The following is a 26,281-nucleotide window of genomic DNA, read 5'->3' on the forward strand; positions in this document are numbered from 1 at the left end:
TACAACCGAGGTATGCAGCAAAGCATTTGTGAAGCCACAACACGCACAGCCTTGAGGCGGATGGGCTACAGCAGCAGAAGACCCCACCGGGTACCACTCATCTCCACTAAAAATAGGAAAATGAGGCTACAATTTGCACGAGCTCACCAAAATTGGACAGTTGAAGACTGGAAAAATGTTGCCTGGTCCGATGAGTCTCGATTTCTGTTGAGACATTCAGATGGTAGAGTCCGAATTTGGCGTAAACAGAATGAGAACATGGATCCGTCATGCCTTGTTACCACTGGGCAGGCTGGTGGTGGTGGTGGTGTAATGGTGTGGGGGATGTTTTCTTGGCACACTTTAGGCCCCTTAGTACCAATTGGGCATCGTTTAAATGCCACAGCCTACCTGAGCATTGTTTCTGACCATGTCCATCCCTTTATGACCACCATGTACCCATCCTCTGATGGCTACTACAGCAGGATAATGCACCATGTCACAAAGCTCAAATCATTTCTAATTGGTTCCTTGAACATGACAATGAGCATACTGTACTAAAATGGCCCCCACAGTCACCAGATCTCAACCCAACAGAACATCTTTGGGATGTGGTGGAACGGGAGCTTCGTGCATCCCACAAATCTCCATCAACTGTAAGATGCGATCCTATCAATATGGGCCAACATTTCTAAAGAATGCTTCCAGCACCTTGTTGAATCAATGACACGAAGAATTAAGGTAGTTCTGAAGGCGAAAGGGGGTCAAACACGGTATTAGTGTGGTGTTCCTAATAATCCTTTAGGTGAGTGTATTCAGACCAGAGAAGCAGTCAGTGTTGATGAAATGACTAGCGGGGGCTTGTGGGACTCATTTTCTAACACATCTTTGTTATTAACTACTGCAGTGTTAAACAAACGTGTCATGAAACTAAGTGGCGAAATTCAAACAGTTAGCTAACTTCAGTTTTGACTGTGTCACTGAAACACCATATAACGTAACATAATAACATAACATAAACGAATGTTAGGCTACTCATCTCTGTGTTGTAACGTTAGCTTGCTATGTGCTTTATAAAGTGCAGCATTAGCTAGTTCACATTCATTGGGCTAAGTTAGCTTATGTTCTTAGCTAGCCTAGCTTGCATTGTAAACTTGCCAAGAAATGGAATAATGTTACCCAAATAACTGTTTAGCTCGCTAGCTTTCTATCAAAAATAATTACCCGACAATAAGCAGTCCAGTCTGAAGCCTTTTTCTCAGCTCTAAGAAGACTCCAACTCCATGTGTTTTGGCTGGCATGTCCAAGTCTGCCATTAAGTCAGCTCACTATTCAAAAATTATATTTAAAAAAAGAAAGAAATCATGGACTAATCAAAACTCAGTGTGGCTAGGTGACACTGGATAGCAGCATAACATCTAAGACAAATATAAAAGCACATCTATAGTATCTGAATTAGCTAACGTTAGCTAGCTAGTAGAATCCAGAGGTTGTCTGCAGCCATGCAGCATGACAATAACGCTGAGGTCAAGCATACCATAGTAAGAGAAGAGCATCCGGTCAGGCATTTCAAAATAAAAAGGGGTTAAACATCCGTTTTCTTACATTGTATACTTACATCAATTGAAAAGGACTGATACATGTTTTGTGTTTGTGCCTTTGCGCACTTGACGTCCATACTATTTTAATTCTACTGTGTAGAAGAAAGGGTAATCATCAGTTCATGGTTTAATTGGGATGTCACTATGATGTAATGTTTTTTTTGCATTTTGCAGTTTTCAACATATAAATGAGGGGGTGATGATAAAGTGACATTTGCAAAAAAAAATAGTATTACAGGAGTATTTCATGAGAAGGGTATTTATGATGGACCCCACTTATGAATCATGACAATTGGACCTTTTGCTCATAAATTGTTATCTCATAAATGTTCTACTAGTAGTCTTGATTCTTGGTCAAATCCACAAGTGACCGACTAATTATCTGATTCATTATATTACATTATCATATGTATCTGGCGTAAAAAAATTTTTATGTTCACTGTCAGTCATAATGCAGCAGCATTATCAGAGAAACACAGTGTACAAACAATGAGTTTCTCTGCGCACCATGTGAGCACAACTGAAATAGGCCTTCCTTAGAGAGTGAAGGCAAGAGTATAGGCTATTTGCTACAGCTGAACAGTTAAATCTTAGGTAACTTATTATAATACAAAACAATAACACATACTCAAATACTAAACAATAACATATATTAAAATATAGGGACGCAAATAACATACACTACAATATAGGGACGCAAATAGCTAAAGTCAAAATTGAATTTGATCAAATGTGGATCAATATTCAGCTTTTATTTGGAAGAAAAGCACATCATTTCCGAGACTCATTTGTGTGACTGTGGGTGACTTGACACAGCCGAGGCCGAGAGGCGGAAGAAGACCGGAGCGGTTGGGGTTGGATGCTGGACGTACAGCTAATCTGCAGTGCAGTCTGGGAGCTGTCAATCCTTTCGCTTTGTATCTTTGGCACTGGAAGCTACTGATGAGCTCATCACTATTTATTTACACACTGAAGGACAACACTCAGAGGAATAATACTATGTACAATAGAATTACCTATTGTCTGCTTCCAAAGCCTTCTTCTTAAGGGACCTGACTTATATGAACGGGTGACATCGGAGCCGGGCCCTGCATCTCTAACGATATCATTTAAACCAACCTGCTAACGTTACTAACGTTAGCTAGCTGGTCATATTATTGACGTTGTCATCCGTTTATACTCAGCAAACCGGACACATGATTGAATGACAGTTGCTGGCCTATATCCTATAACGGTAAGCTTTTATATCAGCTTTTATTTTTTTTACACTATAAGTGCCATGGTCGTTAGCTGAAACCAACCTCACCTAGCTAGGTAACGTTAGCCATAGCGTAGTTCCCCTCTCTCACACTTCAATTATAACGGCAGTTACGCGTGTACAATTGTGCAGATATTCCTTAGCTAAATGTGCGTTTATATACATTTTTATTATGTGTATTTTCCACCACGGACGTTACCTATAGCTCCAACTGCTGCTGTAGTTTGGAAGACAGGACCTGCTCTAACGTTACTGTAACTACAGTATGTTGTTGGTAGTTTACACAGCCATGATAGCGTTAACGTTACTAAAGTCTGTCAGCTCTGCCAGATGCCACTAACTAACGCTAGTCTCTTAACACACAACGTTACATTTCCCCTCAACTAGCTATGTTACAAGAATGCATCAGCCACTCTGTTGTTGAATACAGGCTACTCAGGGGCGATTCTAGGATCAGACCTTTAGGGGGGGGGGCTCAGCCCCTAATGAGAATGTTCGATGGGGTTTTTTGCCCCCAACTGTCTCCTTCCAGGCAGCGCTGCGACCGTTGACTTCAAGGCACCTAACCTTAACCCTAACCATAACCATAACCAGTGCCTAATCCTAGTGCCTTCCAGGCGGCGCTGCGACCGTTGACTTCAAGGCACCTAACCTTAACCATAACCAGTGCCTAATCCTAGTGCCTTCCAGGTGGCGCTGTCTGAAAGGAGACGTTGGGGGCAAAAACCACCGATAAACGACACCGATACAGTGCCTTAACCTAACTCCGCCAGATGGATTGCTTCGCATTTGCTCGGCATATCCATCTGGGAACTTTCCGTTGGAGAACTTTTGGGAAGGGTCGAAAATACTGGTTAGCTGATTGGATAAACCATCTGTCTATCACCACCTATGTTGGTGATAGACGGGCCAAATCAACCAATCAGATCAACGATATATCAAACTCTTGCCGAAACCAGTCGGGAGAAGAGCAAAAACATGTTTTCCTCCGAGAAAAGCCTCCAGTGCCGTTTTTTTTTTTTTTTGCTCTTCTTTCAATGAAGGAATACTTTCTAATTCGGATAAAACTTGCGCGATATCTACGCTCATCTCATCGGTGGAAGGCTCCATGTTGTTTAGACTGAACAGTCGCTTCTGGTTGCGTCGCACCTAAACCCGCCTCAAAACCAACGCTGATTGGTCGGTTGTTTGGCGACGGGTCCAAATTTTCTCCGTCTCAACATGCCAGACTGATCTGCGAGTGGAAAACTGAAGCTCGCAAGATCAGGACGGTCTCACGAGGCTAGCTGTGCCTTGCCCCCCATGCAAAATCAGTAATTTCATTAGCCGATAATCTCTGAGCTAGCTACTGAACGACAACGTTAGCTAACGTTTTTAACTAAACCTGACACTTTATAAGTCACAGTAATAACGGCCAGTTTGACACAATGTTTCAATGTGGGTTCTAATCTGCGCCTATAAATGACCAACTTCTTCTCTGGGGACTACCAACTAGGGCTGGGCAATATATCGATATTATATCAATATCGTGATATGAGACTAGATGTCGCCTTGGATATCGTGATATGACATAAGTGTTGTCTTTTCCTGGTTTTAAAGGCTGCATTACAGTAAAGTGATGTACTTCTCTGAACTTACCAGACTGTTCCAGCTGTTCTGTTATTTGCCTTTTCCCCACTTAGACATTATGTCCACATTACTGAAGATTATTTATCTAAAATCTAAGTGTGAGGATATTTTGTTAAAGCACCAATTGTCAACCCTAGAATATTGCCGCAATATCGAGGTATTTGGTCAAGAATATCGTGATATCTGATTTTTTTTTTTTTTCCCTACTACCAACGTTAAACTTCACAACCGCACTCCTGCTCTCCCTCTGACCGATTAGATAGAGACTCAGCCAAAGGAGTCTGGCACAGCCTTGAGCCCCCCTGATAAGGGTCTAAAATCGCCAATGACGCTACTTGTCAAACTTTTCTACAAAAACTTGTCAGACCCCGTTCAGTTCTCTGTCTATCACGGCAGACATTTTGACATGTCACAGCAAGAAAAGCACAGGTGTGAGTAATAACATGCATTAGTAATAGCCTAGCTAATGCTCACTGATATGGTTACCTGGGACAGTAATAGTGCTGAGTCATCGTTATTGTTATTAGTTCCACCTTTACTGCTGTGACAAGTTCAAATGTCCACCATGAAATGCCACATGCCTTTTCTAAATCAGTTTGAGCCCGTCATAAATGTGATACACATGCCTTTAAAACTCCATATAAGAGAAGTATTATGTAGCTTGTCTAACAGTACACTGTAAACCCGGATGCTCAAATTCATTAATTGGAATAAGTACTGTAAAGTTAAAATTACTTGAAATACTGTTTTTATACTTAAAATTATTCAGTTATGGTCATTTAATATTTTTGAGTTGCATATACTGATAATATTTGAGTTGGCTTAATTAGTATTTTTAATTTACCGGTAATCAAAAAATGCAAGTTCACGTAACTCCTAATATTTAAGCTCTAACAACCTAGTGGCAACTGATTGCCTCAAATTTTTTGAGTACTGCTTACTTATTCGGGTTTACAGTGTATTTATGTTTTTAATCGTAGCTTATCAGCCTGGATGCTACTGTGTATATGTAGCATGGACTTAACAACACTCTGTGCACTAACAAGAGCCCGTTTCATGGTGAGGCTGTTAGGTTGTAATGTGAAATATCAGTCAGACTCATCCCTCTCCCTGTTGACCAGCTGCAGAAATATGTCGTCTGGAGCGCCATTCCTTTATAATAAATGTGTTCCTGAAAGATTGCATGGTAGGAGCGGCAGTAGACAGCATTGTGTGAAAGTTGATGACTCCTCTTCTTCCTCTTTTTTTTGAAAGTCGTTCTGTGATTTAGCACGTCGCTCGTATTTCTTCATTTCCAAACATGTTTGTAATGGCTGCTCATGTCAGACTTTGCTCCTCTGGATGTATATGACTCTGGTCTTTTAAATTGGCCCCAGCTACGCCTTGGCATAGTTTGGACCATGTACTGATTGCTATACTCAGGCTTTTTTTTCTTCATGGTCAATAGATGACTAAACTTGAACTCAAATTCAGTTTGCGGTTTTGATCTTTTTTCTCCACTTTTTTGTTTTTCATTGCAGGTGTGATGCACTTATGCATGCCTGGTGTCTCACATTAGCATAACAACCACCCAGGAGAATGAATACAGAGGAAGTGGAGCTGCTCAGTGACTCCAAGTACCGGAACTATGTGGCAGCAGTGGACAAAGCCCTCAAGAACTTTGAGTACTCGAGTGAGTGGGCAGACCTCATCTCCGCACTGGGCAAACTCAACAAGGTAATCTCAGGCTGCTTGACATACACTGCACTAGATTACAAGTTGTAAAGAATGCAAAGACATACAGTATATGCATACGATATACAAACACATGTAGATTGTACAAACATACATACAACTAAATTATATGTTATTGGTATCACAGTTGTGAACCAGTGTAGCAGGTGAGCCTCACTTTGAGACTTTGTTGGTATTCAATTAGTCTATATCGGCGACGTTTCATTTATGGGATAGTTCAGGAGCCGCCGGAGGTTCCGTCGGATGTCCCTCATTTTCGGCCAGATGTCCGTTACCTTCCTCTTTCTTTGTGTTGTCGTTCTAACCTCCGGTGGATTTGTGAGGACTATGGTTAACTGCTCCTCAGATCTCTGCAGGGTAAATCCAGACAGCTAGCTAGACTATCTGTCCAATCTGAGTTTTCTGTTGCACGACTAAAACTACTTTTGAACGTACACATGTTCCACCAAAACAAGTTCCTTCCTGAGGCTATTTTGCAGCGGCACTGTAGCTCCGTCCGGCGCTTAGCTCCGCCCATGACGATTGTGATTGGTTTAAAGAAATGCCAATAAACCAGAGCACGTTTTTCTCCTGAATGTTGCGTGGACTAGCCAGACCCTCCTCCGCAGCGCTGTGGAGGAAGGTCTGGCAATGCGAGACTAGTTTCTAGGCTACTGTAACCGCGTGGGTTGAAAAATAAATATGTACTATTTGCATAAAAAAAAACAAGCATGTTTATATAGTAAGCCACCACATCATGACAAGAGACATACAAGTATCTGAAAACACATCTGCTCTTGGGTGAATTGGACAGATACAGTACACATAGTGGTTGTTACACTGTTGTCTACACGGATGACTAATATCTACTATTGTTTACATCCTGTCTCAGGTTCTGCAGAACAATGCAAAATACCAAGTGGTTCCCAAGAAGCTGACAATAGGCAAAAGGCTGGCCCAATGCCTCCACCCCGCCCTGCCCAGCGGGGTCCACCGCAAGGCCTTGGAGACGTATGAGATCATCTTCAAGATCATTGGACCCAAGAGGCTGGCCAAAGACCTCTTTCTTTACAGGTAATACTGTAGTACCACCAGAGAATGTCTAATAAGGGGAGAACTTCCACTCTCTGGAAACTTCCGGCTTCTGAACTGGTTGCAGTTCCGCTCTGGTTCCATATGAGGGCGCTCAGTGCGAGTGCAGAATGAATGGGGGTCTATGGAGCTATACCCCCCAAAATCCACTTTTCTCAGGATATACTTTTTTTGTCTAGTAATTTGAATGTTGCATTCGAAAGGGGAGGCTAAGAAAATACACACTGCTGGGTGGGAAAATACACATTTTTTTAAAGTGGCTTTTTTGTTCTAAAAAGCCTTTTAAAATGTCAATGATGTCATACACATATACGGCCAGAGATACTGCTTTACGGCAAGCTCTGAGTTAGACTCTCCCTGTTAATACAGCACAGCTGACAGGTTAGACTCCCCCTATTAATACAACACAGCTGACAGGTTAGACTCTCCCTCTTAATACAACACAGCTGACAGGTTAGACTCTCCCTGTTAATACAACACAGCTGACAGGTTAGACTCTCCCTGTTAATACACAGGCTAGAAAGAGGTTTGCTAATGTTTTAAAGACCACGCTGAAATATTCACTCTGACATTCTGGTTCTGCTTTGGATGCCGTCAAGCGGGATCTCTGGTCGTAATCAACCCTTCACCGACCAATCAGCATTCATTAGCAGAATGCTAGCATGTTATGGGAAACACCGACTCAACCTGTAACAAATCAGAAGGACATAAGTACTCGTTCATTCAACTTTCGATTTATAATCCATGTTGAACTTGCAAAAACTACAATCAAATCTGAGATTTCTCAACGACAATCAGGCAAAAGAGACAAATTTAGCCGTCTAGCTCCATAGACTCCCATTCATTTAGCACTGGACCGCGATCCCCCCCAGTGGAACTCTGGTGGAACTGCAACCAAATTCAGTACAATGGGGCTGAATAGGGAGTGAAAAGGCTCTCCGTAGACCGGCTCTGGTACCACTCACAGTGGCCAATAAAGTTAGCTGGGAATCAACTTTTCAGCTAAGTCTCAGGAACTTCACGTCACTCATATCTTTTTCATCACTGCAGCTCTGGGCTCTTCCCTTTACTCTCCAATGCCGCGATGTCTGTGAAGCCTGTGCTACTGGGGCTCTATGAGACCTACTACCTGCCCCTAGGAAAGACTCTGAAACCAGGCCTACAGGGACTACTGACCGGGGTACTGCCTGGTCTGGAGGAGGGCTCGGAGTATTACGACAGGTGAGAAAGAAAAACACTTTTTCATTTCAATTTCAATTTCAATTTTTAATGTGGGCATTGGAACAGGCCATTAGGAGAAAGCATTTTATAGCATAATGTGGAAGGGGATTGATTTCCGATTGTATGAATGATGCATGAGTTGTGTGAGTCATTGCAAGATTAAGGTTCCAAACTCAAGACGCAGCCCAAGACTTCTGTCTCTTAGACGGAACCAGTTGAAAACATGTTCATGGTTTGACACTAAGAATTCCCTGCAGACGTGTGCTCTTGAGAAATTCCATATTTACACTACTTTCTTCATATCTAAAGCTTTTATTTTCAGTTGTCGTATATTGATTTCATTGTTTATTGTATTCATATTATTGTTTGCATAGTTGTGAATGATGATCTCAGATATTACAAAAGCAGATAAATGATTAAAGGAACACGCTGACTTATTGGGACTTTGTCTTATTCACCGTATCCCCCAGAGTTAGATAAGTCCATACATACCCTTCTCATCTCCGTGCGTGTCGTAACTCTGTCTGACGCCCCCACCGCTAGCCTAGCTTAGCACAGATCTTGGAGGTAACCAGCTCCATCTAGCCTACTGCTCCCAATAAGTGACAAAATAACGCCAACATGTTCCTATTTACATGTTGTGATTTGTAGTGTGTACAAATAACAAGGTCACATGAGACACAGCCATCTTCTAACCGTATACATACTGGGAACTATATTCTCAGAAGCATAGACCGTATATAATGGACCAACAGATCCCGTTGCTCTGGACGGAGACCAGTGAAGGATATTAGAAGCACTTTTCCGGTGAGCGCTGAGCGTTACTGCGCAGCCTCCAACTGAGAGAGACGACATAAATGTGACGTGAGCAACCTGTCTGAAAGTTGTAAGTCTTCTGGTAGCTGTGCCAAGAGAAATCTCAATCATTCCCAGTCTTGCAGAGACGGAGAGCGTAGGTATATGTAAGGAGATAACATGGACACAGGCTAATTATTGCTAACTAAAATGCTAGTTAACATTAGTAAGTCAACTTAAACAGCTAATGTAAGTCCAAACTGCCTGCGAGCTTCTCCTGTACTATACAGTAATTCCTCTACTATGTGACAGTAAGTCGCTTGGATATGACACAATCCTTAGCCTATTTTTACAAAAACGTCTGCTACGGAGCCATAACGTGAGATTCAAGGTAATGGAGCCTTTTATACATTGTTGTTTCTTTAGAAATGGACAAATAGTCTTTAAACGCTTCAGATGTAAAGTTATTCGCTATTTCTCTTGCTTCTGTTAAATTGCAAAGGTTAACAGGAGGTTGCATTATTTCTACTACCTACTGTTGCCATTTCCTGTTACTGTTTCAATAATTCAGTTTCCACACAGAGGGAATTTGAGTTTCTTAATGTCTTAAAGCTGTGCTAGGATCGCGAAAACAATTCCCCGTCTTATCAGCCTAAATCACAATAGGGCCCCATCTGTTCTACCTGAGATTTCAAAGATTTACCTTATTTTCCCAAATTAAATGAAGTATTATGTATAAATACTGGCAAGATACCCAACTCAGTTAGTGGAAATAGCAAATTAAAGCTTCACAGTGAGATTCCAAATGGCCTTATACACAGCAGTGAGTGCTCTGTTCAGAGAAAGCTCACCAACATCGAATGATGTATCTCTCCCTCTCTCACTCTGGTGCTTTTGATATCGTTTGTGATTGTGCATTTACACCTACAAGACCCCAACATAACCAGCACGTAGTTGTGCTTACTTCATTGCTCAACAATTGCCCAACAATGCCATCACATGAGGGCCTAAGTACTGACCGCCTCCATCTGGGCAGGGCAGAAACAACATGTATTTTCACTTCTGGTGGGGAGAGGTGGACCAGCCTCGACGTTTCTGCTGTCAGCCTCAATGCCCTTAGACTTAAGGAAAGCAATCACCTCATGTTCCACCGAGAATAAGTCCTCCTCATTGTGTTCCTCTCCACACGCCAGTGCCACGGCCCGAGCGCATGTCTTGGGTTTGGTTTCCAATCCTGAGACAATGATATCATTCATCCGTCTACAACTGTCCCAAATTATCCCCATGTTTTTCCAAAATGGCAATCTTATGGGTCAGTCCCTGTCCTGTCACTGCAAGCCTCTCCTGCTTATATATCCCTTAGTTCATTCATGTGGATTTTTTTATTTAGTATCTTTTCTTTTATGGTCCATATTATTCATGTGGAATTGTTATTCTATCATCCTGTTTATGATGTATGTGTATGTTGTGTGTGATGTCTGTAAGCTACTGGGACCTTGAATTTCCCCTTGGGGATCAATAAAGTATCTATCTTTTTGTCTTTTTTTTGCATTTTGTAGCCTCAAGGCTTTGACCACACCTACTAAGGCCAAAAATCATTTTCTGTTGCTGTCTTACCGTTGTGACTTCTCCTGACAGAAAGTCGAGTGATTTTCTGATTTCCTCAACTTCCTTAAAAGAGAAATAGTTTTTTGGCCCCGTTTTCAGCCTTTTGTTATCTGTGCAGCTAGAGCATTAGACTGGCCTGGTGTTAGCCAGACTTCTAACCTCCCACCCTCCCATTTCTGAGTACCAGCTTTGCTTTATGGACTGCATCGCTCTGCAGTGCCACTGTGGTAGGAGGTCAGTGCGGGTGTGTACGTAATAAGCATGTTCACTGTGTCCTCTGTGTCTTTCATAGAACCAACACCCTGTTGGAGAAGGTGGCTGCAGCCGTGGAGCAGTCGGCCTTCTACAGTGCCTTGTGGGGCAGCATCCTGACCAGCCCAGCTGTGCGTCTCCCTGGGGTGACTTTTGTTCTGCTGCACCTCAATCGCAAGCTCTCCATGGAGGACCAGCTCTATGTCATGGGCAGTGACATCGAGCTCATGGTACAAGACCGCAAACGACAATACAAACATCCCTTGTTGACGATACTTTATCTTTGTTGACGGACAACATTTACTAAGCCACCTTCCAGTTCATCAGATGAAATATTTAAATGTCAACATCATAAAAGGATATTAAGCAGGATCATGTGTTGGCTTTTTCAGATCGATTGCAATTGCAGGTTTAACTTGAATCACTGTCGGTTCAAATGGGTTAACAACGTGTTTTTTTTTTTAATGTGCATCGGTAGGTTGAATAACAGTGTGTCTCTGTTGTCACCAGGTGGAGGCGGTCAGTACCTCAGTCCAGGACTCCAGTGTGTTGGTGCAGAGGAGCACCCTGGACCTGATCCTCTTCTGCTTCCCCTTCCACATGAGCCAGGTAAGGACAGCTGTGTGACTGAACTCTGCTACAACGATGCGAGCATCCACACTGCTGAACGATAACGTTTTGTAAACAGTGGCGTCAGACAAGCACACCCTGCACGCTCCAGCTGATAATAATACATATTATACAGCAGACGTTGCAACGTAAGATTACAGGAATGTCTGTAGTAATATCTTATAGCCTCTATTTGTGGATTGTCCCTGTGGCGCAGGTACACCGCTGCCTTCTCCAGGCTACAGTGGCGCTCAGAGCTCCAGAGAGCCGGGGATCAGAGCAGGCGGTCAGATCTGTGCACAGCACCGCAACAAAAACGCAGTATGATAATAACACCCAAAACGCAAGCTTCATTCACAGTGAATCTGAATTCGGGGATCGAGGATCGTAGCCCCGTAGCGATTGGTCACGCCACCACCTGTGTGAAACACATCTCTCCGCCGTGCTGCGTTGTAAATTCAGATGGATGTTGATTGGCTGTCAGTGTTTCTTTAAAAGTGATCCCAGCGATATCGTTCGCCACTGCCGTTGTCGTTATAGTTGTGGTTTGAGACTCCGCCATTCGCTTGAGTTAGAACGATTTTTAGAACTGTCTATATTTATAGTTATCGTTCTTGGTGTGGACGGCCCTTTACAGTTCGAATTAGACCAAAGTAGTATTAGTACTTGTTATGTTATGCCAGATGTGTGTCTTTTTCTCTCTGTGCATTTGCATGCGTGAGTGTGTGATCATGATGTGACCACGCAGATGGTGGTGTCTCATGCTGGCTGCTTGTAAAATCTGTGTGTGTGTGTGTGAGAAACAGTCACATGTCAAATGTTCTGTTCTGTTGTGTTCAGGCGACTCGCCCTGACATGATCCGGATCCTGTCAGCAGCTTTGCATGTGGTGTTGAGAAGAGACATGTCCCTCAACCGCCGACTCTACGCCTGGCTGCTGGGTGCGAAATACACACACAGAACACTGACATTCAGATTTACCTGGGTAACCATGGTAGAATTTAGAGAGATACTTTATAAGATAAGAGGACTTTCATTTGGGGAAGTCCAAACATGTCTGGTAATACTTCTGTAGAACATACAGTAGGCTTGTATCTGCTGTGCCATTGTCTTACTTTATTTTCTCTTGTTTGCAACTCACGGTGGATGAACATGCTGGTAAGTGTTCATGAGGCTTAGGATGGGCACTGGCTGTATCAAGCTTACACTCCTCACCAAAGCATTGGAACAATTGATTATGGCAGATTAGTATGTTGGTTAGGAACAAATACAACTTGGATTGCAGGTCAGGGTTTTCAGTTAGGATGTACAGTACATTGTGACTCTAATTCCAGTTGTAAGCCAGATTCCGGGCCAGTGAGACGGTTTATTTCGCCCAATGAATGGGATAGAGTCAATTATCTCGTGGCCAGCTCCAGCTATATGGCTGGCACAATGATATTGATGATTGACAGGCCCTACCGCTCTGAATCTGGCTAGGGTTCTTCTTATAGTGTGAAGTAGTCCAATATGTCCTTTATTGTGCCATGGCTGAAATCGAAGTGATGTTGGCAACAGCCATTAGGACGTTACAAAGAAGAAACAAGGAGAAGAGGATTAACAGGAAGATACAGACAGATTATCTCAATAAGGATACAATCTCCATTTGAAGTGCTTCGCCTCTTGCTTTGTGCTTGAATGCATGTATGCGTCTGCGTTTCTATGCAATTGTTAACTCCACGTCTTTGTTTTTTGAAGGCTTTGACAACAACGGGGTGGTGATAGGCCCCCGCAGCACTCGGCAGAGCAACCCAGAGGAGCACGCCAGCCACTACTTCAACACTTTCTCTAAAGACATGCTGGTCCAGGTGAGGTTCCATGGCTAATTGGAAAAAGGTCACCAGAGAAAAATGGTTTTATATGTGTAAAATTAGCTTCCAAAAAAAAAAAAAAATCCCCAAATCAGATGTCTCCTGAGATGTAAGACGTGTAGGGTGGGGAAGAGTGTGTGTGTGTGTGTGTGTGTGTGTGTGTGTGTGTGTGTGTGTGTGTGTGTGTGTGTGTGTGTGTGTGTGTGTGTGTGTGTGTGTGTGTGTGTGTGTGTGTGTGTGTGTGTGTGTGTGTTGGTTGTGGTCTGTCTTTATTTTGGCAGATGTGGCCCTCTTTTGTCTGCTATACAATTTATCCATTCCCTTTAATCCTTCTCCTCCCAAACCTACCACATTCTCTCTGGGGTTTGCGTATGTCCCGCTCACTTCTTTTACTCCCAGTAGCCTGTCCTTTTGAAGACAGTTCCCAGTTCTACCAAAGACTTTTACACACACACACACACACACACACACACACACACACACACACACACAAACACGCTTGTGTAATCTGTCCTGTCACGCTCCAAACAGAGCCTGTGCCCTCCTGGAATGTGATGAGCTCTGGTACTCCAGGGGTTGGAACAGAGCGACCAGGAGGTGTAGGTGTGTTTTTTGGAAGTGTTTACGTTATATTTTGTGTTTGCTCTCCTGCCATCTGCTCTGAGATCGTTATTGGAGCTCCCTCCATTGGGAGAAGGTTGGTACTACAGAGACCGTCTGTTCCTGGCTTCACACCATTATGTGGCAGACGAAGCGTGAAACGCACACAAAAAAGAAAAAAATGGAAGGGGGTTCAATGCAAATATGATATTGGTTCTGCCAAATTTTTTTTAAATGAAGATAGAAAGAAACCTATAAATGTGCCCTCTGCTGTGTTAAAAATTGGCTCTGGAGTTTGCAGACATTTTCTGATATTTTACTCTAATAGAGGTGTGTGTCTCTGTGTGTTTTCAGGCAATGGTGGGAATCTTGCAGGGCAAGGCCCGAGGCGGGGAAGAGGAGAGCATCCTCATGCACGACCTCAAGCCATTTCGCATCCTCATCAGTCTGCTCGACAAACCGGAACTTGGTAACCAGTCTATCAATATGTACCAACAGTCTAGGTAGTGTTGTGAATGCGCGAATAATGATGAGCGTCACACAAACTAAATGATTCACCCACTGTGAATATCACCTCTCGGATCTGTATGGGTGTCTCCCCAGGTCCAGCAATCCTCGAGGATGTTCTGATCGAGGTGTTTCGGACTCTACACACACAGTGCCGAACAGAGTTGGACCTCCAAAACCAGAGTCCATTCAGTAAAGACCACACACACCTCAGCAGGTCAGTCCAGTCCACCACTAGCCCATCTGTGCTAATAAGACAATACATATAAAAAAGCTTAAATGAACCCCACGATGGCCAAATACAATAGTTTTCATTTTTGTGTGAAATATGCACTCATAAGACATGGAATGTCATTTTTTTACATTTTACATTCAAGTGTTGTAAATGTTGCCTTGTAAATTGCAAAACATTTTGATAACTTCAATCGTGGCTTGCATTCTAATGGATGGTTTTGTGCATCCATACAAACCATGAATAGCATGATGCTAATTGACCTTCTTTCTTAGTAAACTACGAGAGAACAAGAAGACGGCAGAACTGATTAAAACAGCCAATCTCCTGTTCAACTCGTTTGAGCCGTACTACATGTGGGACTACATTGCCCGTTGGTTTGAGGAGTGCTGCAGGTTTGTATGTTAAAAATCCATGTGTGCATAAACGATCAAGTCGCCACCGCATGAGGATAGCTCGTATCAGACACACGGCGAGTTAAGGGTGAAATCTGGGGGAAACTAAAGTTGCTGTCATGTTTCTGGAGCCATTTTGAGATAGTCAATCATTTTCCTGCTGAGCTTTTGTCTTTAGAAAGAGCCAAAGGAGGCCGCTGTTCTGATACTCTTGTTACAGTATGCTGTTGTGTTGAAACATTGCTCAGCTGGTACCAGGGGCCTAATGTGTGTCCCTCCACCATTACACCTATAGCTTACTGCCAACCATCATACCATACTCAAAATAATCTACGCTACGGCTCTGTTGCAGGAGGACAGGGAACAGCAGCACACGTGCACCACGGCATGCTGGGAGCTTAGAGCATCCAGGGCTCTCATTGGTGGAGTTCTGTCAGCTGGTGGATTTCCTGCTGGATATTGTTTCCCTGGTGAGACTCTTCTTTCTTTCTTTTTTTCTCTGTCTGTCTGTCTGTCTGTTTGTCTCTTTCTTTCTTTGTCTGTCTGTCTGTCTGTCTCTCTCTGTCTGTCTCTGTCTGTCTGTCTGTGTGTCTGTCTGTTTGTCTCTTTCTTTGTCTGTCTGTCTCTCTCTGTGTGTCTGTCTGTCTCTTTTCTTTCTTTGTCTGTCTCTTTCTTTCTTTGTCTGTCTCTCTCTGTCTGTGTGTCTGTCTGTCTCTCTGTGTCTGTCTGTGTGTCTGTTTCTTTCTGTCTTTTTCTGCCTTCGTCTTTGTTTTTCTACGTCTATTGCCCATTTTCTCTTTCTTCCACTTTCTGTCTTTCCTTTTACTCCGCTATCACTTTCTTTCTGTCATGTTTTCATTGCCATCCTATAGACTTCTATTTTCTCAAAATGTCCCTCTTTGTTTATATAGCTCTTCGCCACATTCTTTCTCTTCCCTCGTCTACAGTCCCTTGTGTCCTGCCCCTGCTTGGGCTTTCCATGTCATTCTCGGTTTCTCTCTCCCTCTTGGCTCACACAACTCCTTTAAAAATCCAGTTCTGGGATGTTACAGCTACCAGTAGGGGGTGTGTGTTTGCCTCTCCTCTCTCTTCTGTGTCTTTGTGTGTATGTGTGCAGTCTATACAGGTTAAGAAATGTCTGTGCTTAGTTTCCCTGCCAAAATATTGTTTGCATCCTCATAGAAATATGCTTGTTTGTACAGGATTTCCAATCTGAATAGTTTGGAAATCCCTCAATATTGTATTACCCTGTTTAAATATGTGTGTGAGTGTGTGAAAGAGCGAGCGAAAGAGAACCTTGTGTTCTGTGAGTTTGTGCGCAAACCAAGCGTTGTGTGGCCTGTGGTGTGCTTGCTCCTGTCTGTTCAAACTATCTGCTCTTTCTCCTTAAGCCTACTAGAAGCATGAGGGTAATCTGCCAGGTAAAGTACTGCTCTTTCCTGCTTTTTCACCTCACCCTGCTTCACTGAGGCTATGATAACATTTCTGCAACGTCCTGCCAACACCCCTCCGGCCATCTTTGTTCCAGCCCCTGCTTTGAGTGATCATTTCAGAATGACTGGCTGGCTGTCATATTTTATTGCCAAAAATGATCCAGAGGAAGAAGTGGGATTCTAACATTACATTACATTACATTACATGTGATGAACAACTTACCCTGGCTGTTTGGTGTGGATCTTGTGAAAATGAAATCTCCGCCCAGTGTGTATGTGCTTTTTCTAAAAGCACTCATGTCGTTATATGCTTTTGCACTGCTCACATATTTGTAAGAAATATGACTCTAATATACCTCATGGTATAATGCTCATTTTATAATTTGGTTGTTCTCTTTTTTTGCTCATCCATAAAAATGTGTTTTGCTTGTTGAGTCAAACTACTTGTTCCACACATACTGAAAAAAACGATGAGAAGATCACCATGCTCACAACACAAGGCAAAGATGGAGAGAAAGGTCTGTCCATTTAGGTCCATAGGTCCAGTATATTTAAAGTGGCTATACAGTTAGTAACTTTCAGTTTGTGTTGATTCTAGCGGCCGCTTTGGACTAAAGCGGTAGTGTTTTTACCACTGCTGCTGTCGTAAAGCTCTTTCCTTTACAGTGCTGTATCACTGACTTAGCGTTACCGGGAGGTCATATAGTTGCAATGAATGTTTTGCTCAGACAGAAAATCATTCATTTACAATAAGAGAATACGTTACAGATGCAGCGTTGCATTTCCAGTGTAGCATACGGTAACTCAGCCTACTTTGGATGTCTCGTGAGCTAAACAGTTCGGTAGGTATCACTGTCACTGTGTCACGAGTCAAAGCATTAAGAGTTTGTTGTAGCAACCAACGTGATGATAACTTAGATTAATATAGCACATTTCATAAAACCCCAAGGACGCTTTACACAAGTACAGGGGGACAAGGGGAAAGAAAATAGTAGGCCAACACAAACACGGGCTGAAAATGAATAAATAAATAAACGGCGCTTAATGGAAGGCGGACGTAATTTAATGTCGGCTACTGACGTACAACCACATGGCACATTGGAAAGTTATTTTATGAATGAACGTTTAATTGCCTTTTTTCCTGTGATGGCCCTGCCCCAGTATCAGCCATGACTACAACATATAACTTCCAAAATAACATTAGAATACAAATAGGCCTGTATGAAGAAATCTCCTGCTATCTTTTACCTGACTGGATCAAATAACACAGGCTTCTCCGGTGTTCAGCTGAAATCTGTGACCCGCTCTGGAGCGCAGTCTACCTGCCCTAAATCGTTTTTATGACTTTGTGGGAAAAAACTGGACCTGGGCAGAGGCATTATATAAAAACTATATAAACATAGCGTTTTCACCGTTTGTCTCGTTTGCTGTTACAGGCCATCGGATGAAAAATTACACCGTTTCAAAAACATTTAAAAGTGACACATAGTTACTTTAGTGATAACGTCATCATTAAATACCTGAATTGGATCTAAGTGTGCAGAGCCTTCATTTTCTATTCAAGGAAAAACAAGATACAACTATATCTTTTTTTAGTTTGCTTAAATTAAATAACAGCCAACATACAACAAGAAAACAGAAGATGGGAGGGATTCTTTGGATAAATGGTCTCACACAGGCCTTTTTAAATATTGATATTTTTAGTATTCAGTATGTTTAGATTTTACTACCGCCATGTCACTTGTAAAATATTCATACCCTGGTTACAACCAGGGGACTAAGACAGAGATAAGAAGATAATTCTAACATTTAATCAAGCCAACTGTATCACATCGATCATTTTGAAGATGTCAGGTTCACCTCCTTCCAGATAACCAGTATCGCACCCCTCTTCACCTCAAGTCTTCACTTCACTTCATTTTCCCTCCCCCCCAACATTTCCAGGAGACCTACATAGAGATCCAGACAGAGCATCTTCCTCAGCTGCTGTTGCGCATGGTGGCGGCTCTGACCTGTCACCTGCAGGCCCTGGGGCTCGGGGAGCTCACCCACTGCCTTCGTCTCTGCTCCAAGATCCTCAGCAAAGTGCAGCCCCCGCTGGTGTCCCCTCTGGCCCTGCCACCGGGCCCCCAGGCTCAGGGCCGCTCCAACTCCAACGGCAATCGCTCCAACCCAGCAAGGGACAAGGAGGACAAATGGGTGAGGGAAACGGTTAAAAAGTTCCGTCAAATTTAAAGGGGATTGCTCTTCTCTATCGGAAACAGATATCAGTTGGGAAGTGTTAAATATGTTTTTCCTGCCACTTCATTTACAAAAAGATCAAAGTATCTGTTCGCTTTGGTGGTCAGTTAGAAATTAAAATTGTTTACGAGCACCAAAACAAAAGTGAAGCCACTGCTATGCCAATCTCTGGCTTTGAAAAACACTGGCAGCTGCTAATTCTCTGCTGTCTCTGATCCTTTGAAAATCTTTGGATAAAAGCATAGGCCCTGTTGCTGCCCCGGTCTGAGCAAATCCCAGTTTGACCCACTTGACCCACTTCCCCTACAAGTTACTGCCCAAATGTCCATCGGTTCAGGCTGTGATGGTGTGCCCTGGTCCCTGAACAGGGCCCCTTCCGGCTCTAGTTGGCTCCTGCCATCCCCTGCCCTGTGCTGCAGTTGGCTGGGAGGTCCCACGACTGGCCCCGCCATCCCACTCCCCCCCCCCCAACACAAGGCATTTGAAGACTTCAGAACACATGCTTCGTTTGGCTGTCCTGTTGCTCCTGGTCCCTGTCCAGCAACCTGGTTGTTTAAGTGTTTGAGAGCTCAGTGAGGCATGATTCAAAGTTCACTCAATCAGTCCCATGCCCAGAGATGGATAGTTAGATAGACTGAGGTAGACCCATGAGGGGCAGAAGAGAGGGCAAGTAGAAAGACAGAAGATGATTAACCTACAGCTGAGCCCAGCTCGCCTTTTCTCTCTGAGGGAGAAGAGGAGTAGACTAGCCTCCGATGCCTCCTGGGTGAGCCATATCCATCAGAGTGGAAACATTCCACATACTGTACATCCACTGAATACTTCAACCCCCCACCCCACCCCACCCTGAGGGACATATAGCGAAAGTGCTATCTAACGTGCCATCTGAGTCCAGGCTCCAGAATGTGCATACTGATTTGATCAAAATGCATCCCAGGAAGCCATCAGGCTCCCAAAGGCTGACTGTTACAAACAGTTGTAAGAAGCTACATCTCTCAGCTTGGTGTACAGCTCAGTCTACACACGTCCCTCAGGTCAAACCCAACAGCTGTGTAAACAGCCTCAATATATATTGACCAGTGTACAGAACAGTGCAGTGATGAGGTTACTGTGTCTGTTTAGAGACCTCCACTAGTTAGGCACACATTTACTGAATAGATTACACAGTTTGACTGAATAAATTACAGGTATATCAAGATTAAATTCTAAATGTGAATTTCTGTTTTTGACAGAATTAAATCATCACATGTTAAGGAAGCTGGAAAATCCTGTAAATAAAGGGATAGATTTGACGGTACAAACAGTAAGGCAAAATCTCTGGCAGTAGACAAATTAATATTTTCTCACATTAGATACTGTTGTTTGCCCGACCCATCTATGGTCATACACTTCTAGATTACGTTTTTCTATCTGATTATAATTGCATCAGAACACGTTAATAAATGAGATATGGTTGTTATCTAGTGCAGGTCCCTCTTTAAATGGATCTGTACATCATATTCGGAGTGTCGGCAGGTTGCAATCCTGTGATTTAGATCTTGTTGGCTAGCTGTATTGTTGGATCATTTGACCTTTTTCACAGCAGACATGTTGATATGACATTTCAGAAAAAGCCCAGGTGTAGTGTGTTGAAGGTGCTGTAGGTAGGACTGTGAAGATCCAGGACTTAGCCAAAAAATGTGAACATCAACTTCTCAGTCCCTCCCCCCTTTCTGCTAAAGCCCAAAACGGTCTCCTAAGCCCCTCCCCCCACAAGGGAGAATGAATGCGTGTGCATGAGCAGTGATTGACACGCAGTTAGACACCTTCCCCCCCGGCCCTGATTGGTGCATCTGAACAGGGAGCGGTGGATTTTTGCAAATCTCACTACAGGCTGTAGGTGGTGTTAGAGGAGCTGGATTTATTTTTTAATGACCTGCTTCATGTAGTTCTTCTGGAACATAGGGTCAGTTTCAGCAAATATGACAGAAAGTTAGTTTTATAAGGCTTACCTACTGCATCTCAATAAAGACTGCATTCCTTTTTGGTGAATAGTTCAAGGTCCCCCGATATTGTGCATTCTGGCTCGCTGGAATGACTTACTGGGACACCTAATTGAACTGATATAGCCGTCATTAGGGTTATTAGTTACACATGTGCTTTATGAAGTCAAAATGCTTTCTGTAAAAATGTTGTTGATTGGGCATTGAAAGTTTTTTATTTTTTTTTATTCACCCACACAGGTGTCTCACTTGTATTTCCCCTACACAGAGCTGTGTGGGTGTGTACAAACTACGATTTACAGCTTCCTCACTCTCCTGCCAGTGTTGTTGCACCTTTGTCATTGTTATTAGTAAATAGAGTTTGGCAGCTTTATGTAATTCCCGGTATAGCTCCCCCACCTTTAACCTCACTAAGAGGTAAGAGAACACCTGTGTGGGTGGAAGGAAACCAGACATTAAATCATGCAGAACAGGGATACATTTATCCAACATAACACTTCTCTCCAGACCGCTAGGAAAAAAAGAGATGAGGTCATTAAACTATTTAAAAAACAAAGATCAGTAGAGAGTATTATGGTCACAAATGCTCTGTGGGAATAAACAGGATCTGCACTTGGAATTTTCCTAGCTTGCTGTATTTTCAGCGTTACTAATCAGCACACACCTTTTCTCTTCATCACGTATCCTTCTCTGTCCTCCAGCAGGCTTTGCCTGCTACTCTGGAGCTACCTGGCGGTGGGGAGGTGTTTGAGGACGGGGAAAACCCTCCCAGCAGTCGCTCCTCAGAAAGTGGCTTTACGGACTTCGTCCAGTACCAGGGAGATGGCCCGGACGACTCTGAGCAAACCCCTCATCCCCTTCCAGCGGTCAAAACAGGCTGCCGCTCCTCAGGCCCATCTCAGACCAAGCCTCTGGACAAACCAGTCATGCAGTGCTGCCTAGAGCATTTCCAGCAGTTTCTCTCCCGACTTATCACCTTGTACATTATCCCTGGGCAAGTGGACAAAGCTGAGGGTGAAAGAGGCGAGGTTATGCACTCGGGGCCCCTGGTTTCAGAGGGCTCCCAGCACACTGATTACATGGAGTCATGCTCAGGATCAGGGCTGGTCAAGAAGGAATGTGTTGCAGCTTTCACTGCTGCCTGTCAGCTCTTCCTAGAATGCTCCAGTTTCCCTGTCTACATCGCAGAGGGCAACCTAAAGTCCTCACCCACACAGGAAGAGCAGTTTGGTAATGGCCAAAAACACTATGTTATCAAAAACTTTTTATTTTTAGATTTTATTGAGTCCGTACTTACTCTTTACCTTCAAAATGCAGTTTGGGAACAAGGGGAATAAAAACCATTGAGTACAAGATAAAAGATCTTGCATTTAATGTGTTGTCAGGTTCAGTGGGAAGGGATTTGTTTTTGGATTAAAACAGTAGAAACAACAGTCAGAAATAAAGGATACCCAATGCTAGGGAGAGTAATAGAGTACTTAGATCTAGAGCTGATTTATAACATTTACTGTAAATACTTTATATATCCCCCCCGCTTTATTACAGACAGCGAGCAGGTCCGTCTGCCAGCGTGGCTGCAGACCCTGATGGACGCCTGCTGCCTGGCCAGTGACTTCAGCCTGCAGGGCGTGGCCATCTCCCTGCTCATGGACCTAGTGGGACTCACCCAGTCTGTTGCCATGGTGACCGCCGAGAGTGTGGCATCTGGTGACGCCGCCGAGCCCGCCCAGCCCATGAGCCCCAGCCAGGGTCGAGTGGCAGTCGTCATCAGGCCACCACTCACTCAGGGAATCCTAAAGTACATCGCTGACAAGACAGACTTCTTCAAGGTAGAGAGAGCTCTCGTTTTAGGTTACAGTTAGCCTGGTTGACACCAGACCCTTCTCAGTTGTAACTGAGGCTTGAAAGGGGTCTTGGCCAGACTGACTCGCAGAGCAAATCTCAAATTTGCCGGAAGTTCGTCAGGGTTTTCCCAGGCTAGGTGACAGTGGAACTATTGGTGGACTTTGTTTTTCTGATGGTCTTCTTGACCCTGTTTAATCACCAACCTTTTTCCCCAGAGTGTGGCTCTGATCCTATGGGACCAGTTGAGTGAAGGAACACCCCAGCACCATCAACGCAGCGTAGAGCTCTTCTACCAGCTCCACAACCTGGTGCCTTCCTCCAGCATCTGTGAGGACGTCATCAGCCAACAACTCATGCACAGAGACAAGGTCAGTACAGTAGACACTTTACATCCCAGGAAACGCACCCAAAGTAACTGCACACACTCCATCACTCAGTCTGCAGACACACGCGGTTTGTCGTTGAAATCCATGCTGAAGCACCTTTTCGCTTTCAGAGAATTCGGCTAGAGGCCCACGTGAAGTTCTCTGTGCTGTGGCATTTAACACGAGATTTGAACATCACCAAATCCTCTCCTTTTAATCGCACATTTGACAGGTATGTTGGCCGCATAGACATAGTGCTTCACTTATTTAGAGGGATTTTTCCTTTTAAAACTGGGCTTGCATAAAGTGTCTTTCCTGTGATTTCCTTTTCACTTTGTCCTTCAGATCTCTTTTCATCATGCTCGACAGCCTGAGTTATTGGGATCCGTGTACTAGCGCTGTTGGTCGGGCTTGGCTCAGTCAGGTCCTTCAGAGACATGACATTGCTCGGGTTTTAGAGCCTCTCCTCCTCCTCCTGCTCCACCCCAAGACCCACCGAGTATCCATTCAGAGGGTACAGGCCCAGCGCCACTGGGCCCAGGTCTTCCCTGAACCGCCTGAACAGGGGCCATCAGAACCCATTTACACCAGGGACTCTGGCTTCTCAGACAGTAAGCAATGGCCAGTAATACTATGTCCTTTTGTATCCAAATTGTTTCCACACATTGCGATAGAAACATCTTTAAAGCGGTTGCCTCTTTATGTAAAAAAACAAATCCTGTTCTCCTCTTTCTTTCTTTAGACTTCGGTCAGATCCAAGGGGAGAGGGTGGCACAAGACGAGTTCCGAAGCCTGGTGATGGGTGACATGGAGCCGTTCTGTCTCACTGTCAACCCCTTGAGTGACAGTCTGTCCTTACTGAGCCTGAGCAGTGACAACTTGCAACTAGCTGGTGAATATCCGCCTGTTGACCAACAGGGGGAGCTCCAGAGCTCTGAGTCCAGTGGTTCTCATTCATCTACAGTGGAAAATGGCAGCTTCGAGGAACCAGAGGTTGTCAGCAGTCCAGTCAATGGCTCAGACCGACTGCCTGTTTCCTCATATGATGTGTCTGAGGACTCTATAGAAGAGGTTGTGTCCTCGGTTATAAAAGAGCTGATAGACAGGGTTTTGAGTTTAGTAGATGAGGGCTCTTTTGAAGTCTCTTCTCAGCCTGAAAACTGGCCCCAGACAGACACAGACAGCACTTCTTCAGATAATTCCACTAGTCCCCGTTTTGACTCTGGCCCTCCTCCAGGCTCCAACCACCAGACTGTGCCTGAGATGCTGGCCGGAGGCACGCTGGAGTTCCTCTCTGTTACGCGGGCAGATATATCTGCAGAGGAGGATCACAGAGAGGGCATCACCCGCCATAGTTCATCACCTTCCATTGTCACGTTGCCAGATAGCGCCGTCCCTGCTACCCCCGACCACAACCTGCAGGTGGACGACCTTCAGGCCCGTAAACGTAGCCATAGCAGCACCCAGCTCAGCCTTAAAGGGAAGATCATGGAGAGGCTTGCAGACAAATCTCCGGGGGCCAAGCCCAAGATCAAAAGGGCCAAGAGGAAAGAGGAGGAGAGGCAGAGAAAGATAGCCATTCAAGCTGAAAAACTGCGGCCAACCAGTATTTTCTTCGGGGACAGCCTGGATCTAGAGAACTGGTACAGCTGTGGTGAAGGCGAGGTGTCAGAGATTGAGAGTGACACCGGCTCCCCAAGCGGGGGCTCTGGGGAGACTGGCGGGGGGGTCAGTGTCACAGGACGCAGATCGTCCTCTTCCCCACCTCGTTTTAACATCCATCCTCTCTACCAGCACGTTCTGCTCTACCTCCAGCTGTACGACTCCTCCCGGACCCTCCACGCCCTGTCAGCCATTGCGGCCATGCTAAGAGCTGCTCCCTCAGGGTTCGTGAGGGCCATCTCCACCACCAGCATCAACAACACCTACACTCCGCAGCTCTCTTTGCTCCAGAACCTCCTAGCCCGTCACAGGGTCTCCGTCATGGGCAAAGACTTCTACTGCCCCATCCCCCAGGACTCCCACTCGCACTCCTTCCGCAGCGCCATGTACCTGGAGATCATCATCTCGCTCTGTCTCTACTTCCTGAGAAGCTATTACTCTGCCCACCTGGCAGCAGGCCCTGAGGACTTGGCAGGGAACCGGGCCATGCAGCTGACCAGCGTGGAGGTCCTAACTCTCCTCTTTAGCGAGCTAGCCAAGGCCACAGGTGGCTCGGCTAAGGGCTTTGCTAGTTTCATCAGCGACGTCCTCTCTAAGTGCAAAGTTCAGAAAGTGGTTCTCCACTGCCTGCTCTCCTCCATCTTCAGTGCCCAGAAGTGGCACGAGCAGCGGGCGGCAGGGGTGAACGTGGCCACTGTGGAGGAAGGTCTGTCCGAGGACAGTGTCATCAACCTGTCGGAGGACCAGATAGACAGCTGCAGCGCCGTCCAGTCCCAGCTGCTCAGACTGCTGCAGAGCCTAGTTGTACTTGAGCACAGAGTCCTGGTGCCAGCTGAAGAAGGAGGAGAAGGGGGACCTGTGGGAGGCGGGGCAGGAGGCGTAGGAACGGGAGGCGGTGCCGGGGCCGCGTTTGAGATCCTGGGTGGGGAAGTGGAGCACGTCAACCCTCAGCAGCCAATGACATCACTGCAGTACCTCCACGGACAGCCTATAACGGCGCAGGGTATGTTCCTGTGTGCGGTGATCAGGGCGCTGCATCAGCACCACGCGTGCAAAATGCATCCCCAGTGGATAGGACTCATCACGGCCACCCTGCCGTACATGGGGAGGGTGCTGAGGCGGGTGGTGGCCTCAGTCACTCTGCAGCTGTGCAGGAACCTGGACAATCTTCTTCAGCAGTACCGCTATGAGACCGGAATAACTGACACCAGGTATTAACATCTTCAGGAGACGTGCTGATGAGCTATTCTTTTATGATAAGCCATTCTTCATCTACATACACCATACAGGCAGTGCAATGCAATAAAATAAAATGGCTTAGCAAGGGTTTGGTCACCAGATGGCACTCTTGACCACAAGATGCCATAGCTTTCTTATACGTCATGCATCTCTCTGATGTACTAGTTGATGAAA

At 44.7% G+C, this 26,281-nt stretch overlaps 2 protein-coding genes across 7 annotated transcripts in view; one reads left to right on the top strand and one right to left on the bottom strand.

The window, feature by feature from the left end:
• Window positions 1-1,503, bottom strand: part of ube3d (ubiquitin protein ligase E3D) — a 34,937-nt gene extending 33,434 nt beyond the window's left edge. For both annotated transcript variants that reach the window (XM_078253685.1, XM_078253684.1), the window contains exon 1: window positions 1,204-1,503. In XM_078253685.1, coding sequence (XP_078109811.1) covers window positions 1,204-1,295 — 92 coding nt within the window. In that variant the 5' untranslated portion in view covers window positions 1,296-1,503. The remainder of the gene's footprint in view (window positions 1-1,203) is intronic.
• Window positions 1,504-2,414: 911 nt separating this feature from the next.
• dop1a (DOP1 leucine zipper like protein A) overlaps window positions 2,415-26,281 on the top strand; it is a 37,574-nt gene continuing 13,707 nt past the window's right edge. For 2 of the 5 annotated variants that reach the window (XR_013502168.1, XM_078253686.1), the window contains exons 1-19: window positions 2,415-2,814; window positions 5,988-6,183; window positions 7,073-7,254; window positions 8,323-8,493; window positions 11,189-11,378; window positions 11,659-11,757; window positions 12,598-12,697; window positions 13,494-13,603; window positions 14,561-14,675; window positions 14,810-14,930; window positions 15,221-15,340; window positions 15,693-15,810; window positions 18,718-18,972; window positions 21,698-22,226; window positions 22,542-22,825; window positions 23,057-23,209; window positions 23,338-23,438; window positions 23,552-23,817; window positions 23,949-26,079. Coding sequence is in view for 4 of the 5 variants with exons in the window: in XM_078253686.1 (XP_078109812.1) it covers window positions 6,046-6,183; window positions 7,073-7,254; window positions 8,323-8,493; window positions 11,189-11,378; window positions 11,659-11,757; window positions 12,598-12,697; window positions 13,494-13,603; window positions 14,561-14,675; window positions 14,810-14,930; window positions 15,221-15,340; window positions 15,693-15,810; window positions 18,718-18,972; window positions 21,698-22,226; window positions 22,542-22,825; window positions 23,057-23,209; window positions 23,338-23,438; window positions 23,552-23,817; window positions 23,949-26,079 (5,183 nt within the window). In the remaining variant the exon portion in view is untranslated. Of the gene's footprint in view, window positions 2,815-5,987; window positions 6,184-7,072; window positions 7,255-8,322; window positions 8,494-11,188; window positions 11,379-11,658; window positions 11,758-12,597; window positions 12,698-13,493; window positions 13,604-14,560; window positions 14,676-14,809; window positions 14,931-15,220; window positions 15,341-15,692; window positions 15,811-16,731; window positions 16,762-16,815; window positions 17,292-18,717; window positions 18,973-21,697; window positions 22,227-22,541; window positions 22,826-23,056; window positions 23,210-23,337; window positions 23,439-23,551; window positions 23,818-23,948; window positions 26,080-26,281 lie in introns of those variants that run through there. The other 3 variants (XM_078253689.1, XM_078253687.1, XM_078253688.1) reach the window with 3 other exon arrangements.

Source organism: Sander vitreus, chromosome 6 (assembly GCF_031162955.1).
Source record: "Sander vitreus isolate 19-12246 chromosome 6, sanVit1, whole genome shotgun sequence".
NCBI classification, from domain to species: domain Eukaryota; kingdom Metazoa; phylum Chordata; class Actinopteri; order Perciformes; family Percidae; genus Sander; species Sander vitreus.